Raw genomic sequence first — 12,924 nt, 5'->3', positions numbered from 1 at the left:
ATAATTAGAGTTGGAATGTGGGGCTTTTGTCCCTGCTGTAATTGTCCCTGGGCCAGATGAGAAACATTAGACATCCAACAGGTGATGTTTTCAGATGAAAGAACTGAACAGTTCCTCCTTTCTCTAAAGGCTACATACTTTTCCTATCTAATCAGTGATACAAAATGGGGAGGTGCTGACACAAGCAGGAATAGCTCATTACCTCATCAGTATGGCAGCAGCTGTCCCTTTAAAGTAAGCAATTAATTGTGAGTTTGGGAGGTTTTGTTTTGGTTTTTAATTCTGTCTGCAGTGCATGAACCTCCAGTCACCTTTAGGACTGTTCTAGTCTTATTTTACACCTATATTGAGGCTGAGCACAGTATTATTCGCTACTACTCTCTAACCAGCTCCACTGCTGCTCCTGCAAACAAATGTAAAGCAAGTAACTCCAGTTGCCAGCATTTTTTCATTCATTATAGGTGGCTTTAAGAACTTGAGGAAGCTGAATCACACATTACTCAGCTAAATGCGTGTACATAAATATCAACAGCAAGAGCTTCTTCTGAAAAAACTTAAGAGCATTTCTTCTGTTCCCCAGCAGACAGACTGGCTATCCCTATGTGGAAACAACCCTGTAATTCCACAGAGGTGATCAGCAGAGCTGCAACAGAACTGTTCAACAGAACCTTTAAAGCAAGTGGGAAAGCAACCCCCTACAATGCAGTGACAATTGCTTCTTCTATTTCAAAACACCCTCCCCCAAAAACTGTGTAATGGCTGTGGAGTTTGTTTTCTTGGGTTTTTTAAATGTATATTATATAGTGAATTTGTGTCATGGCTTTGCTGTGACAGTCCTCTGGATTGTAACTGGGAAGTTTCATCTATAAAACATAATAAACATAATAAAACATTATTAATCCCTGCTGCACAATTAAAGTGCCATAATTATCTACTGGCTGCACTGTACCATGCCAAGTTAGAAAAACTGAAGCTACTACTAAGAGGTGAAAAGTGACTTTAAGAGTAACTAAAAATGAGACTGCTTACACTTTTCATACTGCACAGGCCTTAGCTGCCAAGAGCCCTTGCCCACTTTTTCTTCCAGGGAGGCCCAGCCTGGAACTTCTCAGGACCCATAGTTGCACCATATTTCAGCATGGCACATTTGGCCGCCTTCATTTACACTTCTGTCACAAGACCACAAGCAACAGGGCAGAAACAAAAGGGTCCATGTTCCTTTCTTGAGGAGCTGATGTGCTACTGAGATGAGTAATACCTCAAGATGGCCATAAAAGAACAAAAAGTGTCAGCTGTAGGAAGTCAAGGCACTTCCAGGATCACCAGATCAAGTACAAGTCAGTGTAATGATTATTTCATACTCAATTTAGAAATAAATTAATTCCTCCTTTGAACAGTGTTATGAGCCAGCAGCAAGCTATAACTCATACTGTTGGCTGCACTGGACATTTCTCTGTTCAGGAGCTTGGATAAGATGGGGCCTTGGAACTCTTGACTTGGGGCCAATTTTGTTCTGATGCCATCATTCATTTTCTGACATGGTCCTGCCTTTCCTAGTCTGACATCATGGTGTACTTCTTCCTCACCCCCTGCTCTTGGTAGGAGTGTTCTCAGATGGAGTCCATTTGTGTCTGATAGAGGTGAAATAATTAAAATTTCTCCCTCAGCACACATCTCCTAAGGCACGTATCTTCAGAAACCCAAAAGTATGCCTTTTTCCTTGTCTAAAACATACGTAACTACTCTTCCTAAAACAGAAATGAGAGGACCCTTGTATGGCAACCCATTTGCTCTTACGGCAACAGATGAATAGTGGCCAGGAATACTGGACAGGTAAGATTAATACCAGTTTCATGTTCACGTGAGCACAACCCAAGTTTAGCTGGGACAGTACTTCACATTTTGTAGTTGGTGGTGAGTAAAGAAATGCACTGACCTGCACATTATGAATTGTAAAGGTGCTTTTGGGGATCTGGCAAGGAAACAGCAGTAAACCAGTATGGCAGTAAGAATTAGGAATGCTCAGAGGAAATTGTTTATAAGGAAGACAAGGTGGGCAAAAAATGAAATTCCAGCTCCTGTGTTTTTTCTTCTAGGTATCTGCTATTGTTTGGAGCCTTAAAGGTCAGGCAGTCCTTATGAAGCCATGCTTCCTGCACTCTCCTCCCACTTGAGTGTCCTGTATTCATTCCTCCTCCCCAGGTTATGGCTCCCTCCATGGCTGGAGCTGGTTCTGGGCAGGCCCTTTGCCTCTTCACTCTCCACACCAGCTACTTCCATGCCTCTGTATCTGATGTTAATTCTGGACACAGAGATCCCTTTCCACACTGTCACAAGTCCCCTGAAAATCTAAGTTGCTAATTTGAATTACCATTTAAGGCATTAGTCATTTATAGAGGCTTGTCAGAGTCACCAGCCAGCAATAATACACTTCTTCCATGCAAACAGTCTCCTAAATAATAAAATAGTCTTCCACGACCCATTTTTCTCTGTTATAGCTGGATTTTCTGGGGATGTAATAGATCTTCAACACAATCAGGAACAATAAGACAATGACACAAGTTTAGCAATTGCTTTGTGAGATTAGGTTAATATCACGTAAAAAATGGTTCTCAGATTCTGCACACAGACAGGTTTATGTAAAATATATAAACATTTGTCCAAGTTGTTACAGATTGCATAAATATGGCATTTTTTTACTGTTGCATTTACAGATGTGCATGTACAATGATGTGCAAATAATCACAATCTGATTACAATCTTTGAAAGGTACTTGAACTTTGCATCCAAGTAACGCAATGAATGAAAAATGCCCACCAAAGAATTTAAATAGCAAACTTATAACATGGTTTAAATTCATAACAAATTTCAATGTCTTATCAGTAAAACTTTCACACATTTAAAATATTTTGTATTCATTTTATTTGTATATGTCAAAATACATTTTTTTTTCCAAAATAGTGGGTTTTGCAACTAGTTTCATGCAGATACAAGGTCTGCTCAGTACTACCAATAAAATCAATATAGCACAGTAGCCATTCATTTTTTTAGATATAAAGAATAAATAACCTAAATATAAAACACTAAAATATTAGAAACACGTATTTAATCATTCACAGGCACCCAAACTTACCAAATATAATCCAGAATATGCCAAACTATCTTGTAACAGAACTCAATATGTTGCAGCCATTCAATTCTTTATTTTATATTAGCATAAGACAATGGAAGTCCCTATGGTTCAGACCCACCTCTCATACAGTTCAATTACAATATCTCAAACTATCCGTGTACCTTTAAAATCAAAAATCCTGAGCTTGGTAGTAAGAGCATAACCTTACATCTTCAAAAAACCAATCAACAGAGAGAGGACATCATGTCTTCCTTACCAAAACATATCCCACCCCTGTAAAGCTAACCCTCCCACCCCCCAAGTAGGCAGTAGAACACAATGACCTTTTTAAATGAAGGGGTACAAATTCACATTTAATATAGTATATAATATAATCAATAATACAATAGCTACTACAAGCTTTACAATGTACAATTTGTTTTAATGGCTGATCTGTTCAGTGGTTTTAGGCAATAAACTATGTGCCAATAGGATGTCATATTTTGAATGGTTTAGTGAATATATAAAAGCTGTTTCTAACAAAAACGATCTTCACTTAAGTACTTTTTGTTTTTAAAGGCCACTGAAATGTATAAAATGGTCTGACATGGTGTTATCAAATTGGATGCCTTCTCACAGGGCAACAACAGTGCATATAAACATTATTGTGAGTGTAATGGGTTATGCTTTTCAAATGATTTAGTACATTACTTTGGCTAGCACAACAGTTTTGGACAGCACTCAGATAAATACAGGTATGTGAAATGTAGTGAAGCAGTTATATTTATGGTTTTTTTTATTATGGTGAACACTATCAAATGAAAAAAAGGGACAAAAAGATAATAAAGTTTTTATATAGTTTAGACCTTTTGTAAAGATAGGGCTCCATACAATGTACAATGTCTAAATTCTTTATACCATAAAAATTAACAAACTTTGTTAAACACACTATTCTGGATAGCCTAATTTGCATTAACAGACATTTGCAATAGGGAAATATATTCAAGCATGCCACGTGGTGGTCTGAAAAATCAAACCAGTACACATTTATATATACAGCATCACTCAGTACCTGCTCAAATGAATGTGACGATTACAGGATCTAACGTCTTTCACTACAAACTTCTTTTTTTTTTCTTTTTTTTTTAAAAGTGACCAATAAAGGCAGAAAACAGGACTCTTAAAATATTTCTAGTTTCAACTGACTTTTAAAGCATTTTGTATAGGAAATAAATGCATATTGCACAAACAGTGAAAGCAAATGTTCCACCAAACATCTCTGTTCCAGGTGGTTGGACAATACAACTCTAGTTAGCTACACAAATTATGTAATTTAAAAGGGTGTGTGGTCTCTGCAAATGGTAAAGCTGTGAAAACACTGTACAAGAAAATCTGGTACATGAAAAATTAGAAGGGAAAAAAAATCCAAACTTAAATCTTAAAGAAAAACTGAGTATAGGAAAAAAATGGGAATTGTGGCACAACAAAAACATTATTGAGTAACTGTCATCTGTGAGAGCTGAAAGCTTTTGTTGATGTAAAAGTGTTTATGTACAACTAAGGCTTACTGGTTAAATATCTGAGGCGTATCTGGCCTTGAATACTTTCCTTATTATGCTGTGGCTGTAAACAAGATTTCTCAGTCATTTTATCTTCTCAGCAGCTGCATTATAACAGAAACAATGATCTTGATACAAAAAACACACAGGTAAGAGGGTGTTTGGCAGGATATCTGAAAATGACAGTCTCCGAAGGATCTTCCCATACTTCCAGTGACTGCCATACCATGGTCCACTGGAGTTACTCATGATGTGCAATACCGTTACTTGCTGCTGTAGTAAACCCTTTATTTGGAAAGTTTGCTTATAACTCTGATCAAGGCCCCATTTTCATCTTTTAGCCTCTGGTTGTCTGCCTTCAGGTCTGGTAGCATCTATGAAAAACGAAACATGATAGTTATTTGCTGTTACACCCCAAGTAAAAGCAGCAAGACTAGGCAAGGACTGTGAGTAAAAATCTTTATTCAGCTTAAGTATCTTGGCAGCTCTCACACTTCATATCAGCAGTTCAGAAAAATCTCCCCTTTTATCATGATACATTTAAGGGTTAGAGATTAGAAGTTTTTATTTGCTTGGACTAGATGCAGTAAAACTCAGTGGTGCAGATGACCAGCCTCTGACAAAAGCATTTATAGTAGCATGAGGAAAGTAATGAAATACTTCAAATTCCAGAGGGGAGGAAGGGGGGCAGGCGGAAAATTAACTACCAACAATTTAAAGAGGCTTGTCTATACTGCACTTGCAGAGTTTCAAAAAAACATGCTGTGGCTAAGCATCTCTACCACTGTGCTCTTGGATGATTTCATCCCGATCAGATACAGTGTGATTCAGCTTGTTAGCTCATAGCATTAATCCTCCAACCACTTCCAAAGTCATGTTGAAGCACACATCCTGTAATTTGAGATCATGTCCCTGAATAGCATAGCTCACACAAGATCAGATCACTGAAAGAGATCACAGCAACACCAGGCTACACACTCAGGCAGACAGGTTAGGGAACGGCAAGTTACGGCTGCCAAAGGAGATGGGTGACACACAAGCACAAAAGCTGCAAGGCAGAAGCCAAATAAGGTGAGAGTTGGACTGCATCAGATAGGAAAGGAAGACAAGTCAGGGCACAGAGATTGGTACTGGAAGAATTCAGCTTGCCAGAGAAACCAGAAATTATCTCAGCAGTTCTGTGCATCTACATTCACACACTGATAACAAACCACCTATCGCACTCATGGCTAAATTACACCGATGGATTCAAGTAGGGGTTTTACACAGGAGGTAACAGCCTATTCTTGTACAGTGGTTGCTCAGTAACCTCAAGTGCAAGTGTATGCAGGAAGTCTAAGTTCAGCTACCAACCAACCTATGTAACACCTGGTACCCTATTCTTTGTTATTTTCTTGGCACTAGTTTGTTTTCATTTTATCCAAACAAAATTATACTTTCAATCCCATTATATTCAGAATATTATAATGGAATAGTAAGAACTGAGAAGTTTAAAAATACAGGATTAATTAACTGTGCACTAGAGGCTTCATTTCTACATCTCCTTCTGTCCACACTCACTGCACTGAACTGCAGACCCCTTCACAGGAAAACAGAGTGGTGAACTGAAAATGACTGAGGTTGTACATATCTAGTTTCTTTCCCTGCAAATATCAAAATATGTGAAAGGAAGTTGACAGGATATAATAATAAGAAAAAAGGTGGTCTCTAAAATTAGAATAGGCAAAAATCATTCTGATGTCCTTGATTTCAACTCTGTTTTATGGTGGAGTTTAGGGGAAGCCACCTAAGTTGAGCTCTTCAGAGTCACAGAGAAGCTTCAATTATAGTCAAGTGAGAGCTGTGCTCTGAACAAAATGAGCTGTAAAATGCTGATTACTTTCAAAAACCATGTCAATGTTTGAAATAGAACAACATGAGTGATCTTTTTGCAATTTTCAATCATTGTTTAAATCTAAAAAAAAATAACTGTAAAAAATAACTGTAAAAATCTGTAATAAATAACTACTGTTGTCCAAGATAGGGATCATATCCATATAATATGCATGTGTCTGCAAACAATCGAACAACCATATGTTCAGGCAAACCAACCAAAACCTCTTCTTCCTCCTTTCCATTCTGCTACAGATTTCATACCAAAGGTACTGGGTGAAACCAAAACAGCCCTTATCTAGCCATGCACAGGCAATCAAGGGAGTCTGGTTTTGTACTGGTTAAATAGGTACTTTGAAAAGTAGTGTTGTGTGTGCATTCCAATGAAACCTCAAAGTAAAGCCAGGAATGTCACAGTCCTCTTTCAACCTACTGAGCAGGGAGGGAGCTGCAGCCCATAATGGTTAATTACATAGAGACAGACCCACAGAGAGGTAGATTTTCTGGTGAACTACTTTAACAAAATCCACTGTTCGAAATTAGAGCTTTAGCATAATCCAGTACCATTATGTATCTGCAAATCTGTAGGCAGATTTTAAACCTGATTCAATTAATAGGCAGAATAGGTCATAAGAAAATATTTTCTTTTTTGCTGTGAGTTTGCTAGAGAATAGAGGATGACTGATTAGAGACAAAAGGGTTATATGACAAGATAAAATGGCATCCAGTTGCACTAGGAGAGGTTTATATTGCATAAAGGAAAAATTTCTTCACCAAGATGGTTGTCAAGCAAGACTGCCCAGGGAAGTGGTGGAGTCGCTATCCCTAAAAGTATTTAAAAGATATTTTGATGTGGCATGCAGAGACATGGTTTAGGGATGGTTGTGCTGGGGTACTGGTCGGACTTGATGATCTTGGAGGTCTTTTCCAATCTAAATAATTCTACGATTCTGTGAATAGCAGGAGATTCATCAGGAAGGGTAAGCACAAGTAACCTAAAATACTTACACTTCTCATCTATAGTAATCCCCACATACTTTAAACAATTCTCTTGGAGCAGTATATTTCTGTGGGCGCTCAAACTTCTCATGAGGTGACACCAACACCTTGTTTTTTCCTCAAGGGAGGAAAAAAATGCCTTTGCAGTAAATGCAGTAAAATTACAGTAACATACTGCACTTTGAATTCCAATTTGCTTCTCACTAAAATAGCCAAGTATCTTCCTGTGATGAGATTCTAGCATAAGATTAAAAATGCACTGTTTTGTCTGTTTGATCTGCCATATGTGGAGCCATCTCAGATCTTTACAGTAATAATCATGGCTGTTTTTGCTGGAGAATTTACCAGTTTGTACATATGAAACAACTTGATTAATAAAGATTACAAAAAGCTCATGAACTGTTGAAGTACCTGTTCAGATTACTCAGGCACACTGCTATTGTTAACCTACCATCACACTGTCAAGGCTCCCTGCTGTGTTTCCATTGCTTTTTTGCTGGTCAGGATAGCAACCTCCACAATGACCTGCCATTTTAAACTCCTGCTATGATGAGGAACACTGAATGGTTTTCTGTGATTAACACCCCAAATGGCTTACCATGCTTAAAGTAATACCAGTGGCTAGCAAAAAAAAAGACAGTATGGACGTATAGCTGTGGTCAGCAGTCATTAGATTAGCTCAGCTGTGTTGAAAAAACACATTGTTTTGCTGAGGCTGATGTAAGACAACTGCCCTAAAGGGACAGCTCTCCCTCCTCAGGTAGCAGTGTGCTCCAGCTGCTTTCTGCACAGTTAATTTAGTGATCCAACAATACTGTGGTGAGACAGATCAAGTACTATTATGAATAAAAGGATTTGTTTTCAGCCAGGTGAGTGAGCCGACTTCCACTTGTTCAGTAAGGGTTAACACAAGGGAGCATTGAGGAATGCAGGGTCTGGATCAGGAACACTACATCCTAATCTTAGTCCAATTCCAGAAAGACACCGAGCAAAAGGATAAACCTCTTCATTTCAGGCCTCTCAGTGGGGAAAATCTGAGATCAGATTCTGTGCAGAACGCACACTCATCATGTTCCTTTCTAAGCTGGAAGGGGGGGTAGATGAAAGGAAGCAGTTTAGCAGGAGTCACCCTGCAGAAGGCTGTTTATTTTTTTCAACTACATGTCTTAAAAGCTCACTGTAACCTCCAGCCTAGACACTTGTTATATTTAAGAGGAAGAAAGGCATATAGATTTGTCAGAGAATGAAACCACATTTAAGTTTTGAACCTTTCATGGGTTTCTGAAACAACCCTGCAATAACACTAAGAACAACAGACTAGCATTGTTTTCCAAGATGAAACTCAAAGCAGTTCATACCTTTATCAGAAGGGGTCTGAACCAATCTGACACACTAGGCAGAGGTTTTTTGTGTCTGTGATTTTACAGTCCATGCATTGTAGGACTCTCATCCACACTGCTAATTTTTATAGCAATATAAATCAATAATCTTAACTCTGCACTAGAACTGGATGTTTTAAATTGTCTAGGTAAGAATAAGGATTAACAAGACCCAAATGGGAAGTTAATACATGAAAACAGTAATCAACTTGAAATTCCAATAAATTTCTGAAAAAACAATACTTTGGTTCCCTCTGAAACACACAAATGTAAGAAAAATGGTTGCTAATGCAACCATTCAGAAATGCACAGTACTGACCCCAGTTCTCAAACACTCTTTTGTTGTGACTAAACTTTTATCACCTCTATGCACTTAAACCAAACTGCAGTAAGAAAGCTCAAATCTTAAATTTGTTAGAAAACTAGAAGCAAATCTAGTTGAGCATTTACACAAACATCAAAACAAGAGACTGACTTTAGTGTATCCTCATGCAAATCCAAATCCTTTCAGTTGTAGCCAAGGTTTTAACATGTCAAAGGTCTCCTGGACCCTTGCCAATTTATCTCCAAGGACAAGCTTCAGTGCTAGCAGGGACAATACCACATCATACCAGCACATCTGCAACACCTCTAGCTTGTACACTGGGCATCATGCTTTAGCTTTAGCCACACCTCCAGAACCGAGCAGCACTGAGTCAGTTTCTGACACACAAGTGTTAATGGTAATATTCTGCCCAAGCACAAACTGAGTGTCAACACCTGCCTGGCTAAACAAAGGAGAAGGAAGAGATTACAAGTCCACAGAGCGCAGTTGCCTACAGGACCCTGACAACTTGGCAAGCACTCGGGTCAAGGCCCTATTCTCAGTCACCAGCCGCTCATTTATGTGTTTCAAAGATTGAATCTGCTTTACTTGTTGCAGGTTCTGCAGGAATCAAAGAAATAGGAATGAAAGCAAGAAAAAAACCTACATGTATATTAGATAGAGCAGAATTGAAGGAAAACTTAGAAGAGACAGTCCTGTTTAAAGTAAATAAGCCGCTGTGAAAGGAAAGAATCAAACAAGTGGCACATTCTTGAAAAGCAATCTAAGTACCAGTAGTGATTAGTCACAGCTTTCCAAAACAGTTCAGGATGCATTAACAATGAGAGCTATTCCTGGAATTCTTCACTTAACATCCTAATTGCACAAACTAAATCTCCTATTCAAAACCCTGTACATAATGATACATTTAACATATACTTTTGAACAACTGTGCAACAAACTATGGGAAGAATATTTAATGTTTAATTCAGAATTTTCACTTATTGCTTATTGAAAGCAAACGTTTGGAAAAGGCAATACATTTGTATTCTCTATTTTTATCAGAAGCCCAGCTTTCCATAGCTTACATCCTGTCTTCTACTCTTGGGCAGGCAATTGTTTTCCTCTACCACAGTTTGTTTTTTCTATATTTCACTTCTGAAGACCCGTCAAGGAATCACAGACCTTGTGTCCTCCCTTACAGCAAACTATCTTGGTCTAAATCCAAGGGAGCCAGAGGCATCACAGTTGCTTTTCTGCCCGTCAGCTTCAATTACTACAACAGAACTTGGTGCATGTATTTTAATGAAAAGTATTTGGAGGTTAATGCCATTTTCAAGCACCAGAGGGAGCTCAAAAATAAACTTAAAAGGAAACTTCTTATTAACCAGTGACAAATATCAAATGTCAAAATAATGGTACTTTAATATTCCACTTAAATTCTATGAGTTTGGTTGGCCATGTCCAACATTTATATGAAAGCACATAGTAGAAAATAATCTCACTCAAATTCTGACCCTTTTTAATCATATCAGAGGGTTTAACATTGATAAGGACTAGTTAAAGAATCCAAACAAAACAGAAATGGAATTTATTTTAAAAAGAATATTGCTTCTGAGATTCACTTTATACATAGTTGAAAAAAGCAGAAATCAGTTTTTGTAAATCCTACTCGTCTGTCAACAGCCCAAGTCTACCTACTGCATTTTGTTAATTAAAACCTGATTCACACACTATACAATCAGAAATTTTTCTTTTGATATTGTTTCATGCCATCTAATTAACAAAGAACATGAGATAAAGATTGAAACAACACTTAATGATTAAATATCTATACAGTTATTTACTACCACTATTTAATAATAATGGGTTTTAATAATAGTAATTAGTAAAGAAAACTTACGAGTATCACATCAAAATTGTAGACCGCAATTCCATCTTGATTAGCTTAAGATATGTTTCACTCTAACCACCCCTGAATGTTTCTTGTTAGCCATGTTATAGAATCCTAGAACTCAGCACCTTCTCCACAATTGTACATGTACAGCTGCTTATGCCAGCCCTGCAGCTCCACTACAAGCTGTGTGAAAGGAGTGACTCTGACATGCTGTAACTTAGCTGTTTTCTAGTGAAATTAGAGAGACCAGTACTACTGCCAGACTGCAAGTCTCACTGACATAATAATACACTTTGTTATTAATGGTGTACTAATTTACTTACTTTCAGTTCCTCTTCCATTTCAGATATCCTTCTTTCTAGTGCTCTTCTTTCCTAAATCAGAAGATGTGTGTTAATGTTGAACAATACAATGTTTTAAAAATTACAGCTTGTAAATACTGTGGTAACAGTGAAATACTTCAAGTTTCAAAGATCATACAACCAAAAGCATAGTGTGGAGAGAAAACTTGTGATGGCAGTGATATATAGAAATTTGGTCAATATGGAATTTTAATATCCAAAGAGGAAGAGATATAGAAATTAATATCAAGTCCTACAAAACATACCCCCTCCTTTTCACTAATTTAAAAAGTTTTTAAGTACAACTTGTTTGGATTTATTTTTCATGAGCTAGGCTTTCTTTAAGACCTTAATACCCAAGAAATGCAGAAAATTATCAGAAAAAACCAAGAATATTAAAAGATACAAGCACAAAAGCATTAGCTTTCACAGACAAAGGTAGCTGAAACATGTCTCAGCTCAGTGGGATCTGTCCACACTCCAAACTGCAACCTGATGTTGATACAACTGACATTACAGGACTTAGTTCAATACCAAAGAAATCTAGTTACATGAGATCACCTGCTTCTTGAGAAAATGTTTCCTGAAGATTTTCTGCATTTCTCATATAGTTTATTTTTCCTTTTATTTCCCTTTTTACCTGAGAAGCAGAAGAAATTATCCTTTGTATATGAATTTGATTGCACTGATTATATAACCAAGCCAGCTTATGGAAAGTTAGCTTAGGGTTTTCTATACTACACTGCAGTCTGCAGTGCAGATATGTTTTGATTTTGTTTAAACCTATTTTTCAACACATCTGACAGATGAGCAGCTAATGCAATAGACTTTGGGGCTTATAGCTTGATGCTTGCTTTCCTGTGTCAGACAATGCAGTGTATCTCACTTGAAAGCAGCTGCAGTTATCAGTACTCTACATTCAGATTTTTTTTCCAGAGGGTGAGGCAAAAGCAACAGATTATTGCAAAGTGGACATATGCATCTGCATACAACGGTGTTATGCAAACAGCAAGCAGCATTGGCTGAGGTGTGTAAAACTTTGGTTAGATCATACCGCCCAGTAGATACTGACTCTTGCCGGACACCTTTCAGATATAAATCATTTGAATTTAGTTTAATCACAGTGCAATTACACACCAACGTTTTCCCATTATAACAAACAACTTTAATTTTTATCAAAGTAATAAATATATTACTGCAGATGTTACTAATTAATGTATTTAACTCCTTCAAGGTAAGTTTTTTTATAATAACAATGAGCATAAGTACCAGAGAGTTAACGGATGTAAATAACAAAAATCCCACACTGTCTTACAATACTTAGAATTTTATCTGTTACCTACCAGTTTTACAGAATAACATATACTACGTGTTAATAATAAGCATTTGCTTAACTAGCATGTTGAGCTTGTTTATTAGCAATAAAAACCAATTCAGTAAAGTCTTTAATTGATTTTTTTA

At 37.3% G+C, this 12,924-nt stretch overlaps 1 protein-coding gene across 2 annotated transcripts in view; it reads right to left on the bottom strand.

Moving 5' to 3' along the window:
- Positions 1 to 3,457: 3,457 nt before the first annotated feature.
- PPP1R12A (protein phosphatase 1 regulatory subunit 12A) overlaps positions 3,458 to 12,924 on the bottom strand; it is a 113,253-nt gene continuing 103,786 nt past the window's right edge. Inside the window, exons 25-27 of one of the 2 annotated variants that reach the window (XM_014248945.2) lie at positions 11,446 to 11,496; positions 9,685 to 9,846; positions 3,458 to 5,045 (exon numbers count right to left, since the gene is read on the bottom strand). In XM_014248945.2, coding sequence (XP_014104420.1) covers positions 9,712 to 9,846; positions 11,446 to 11,496 — 186 coding nt within the window. In that variant the 3' untranslated portion in view covers positions 3,458 to 5,045; positions 9,685 to 9,711. The remainder of the gene's footprint in view (positions 5,046 to 9,684; positions 9,847 to 11,445; positions 11,497 to 12,924) is intronic. The other variant, XM_005519385.3, reaches the window with a different exon arrangement.

The sequence above is a fragment of the Pseudopodoces humilis genome, chromosome 5 (genome assembly GCF_049639895.1).
Source record: "Pseudopodoces humilis isolate 2021_Gansu_Grassland_sample_001 chromosome 5, ASM4963989v1, whole genome shotgun sequence".
NCBI lineage: Eukaryota > Metazoa > Chordata > Aves > Passeriformes > Paridae > Pseudopodoces > Pseudopodoces humilis.
The sequence above is the reverse complement of the archived record's forward strand: the minus strand, read 5'-3'. Positions and strand labels throughout refer to the sequence as shown.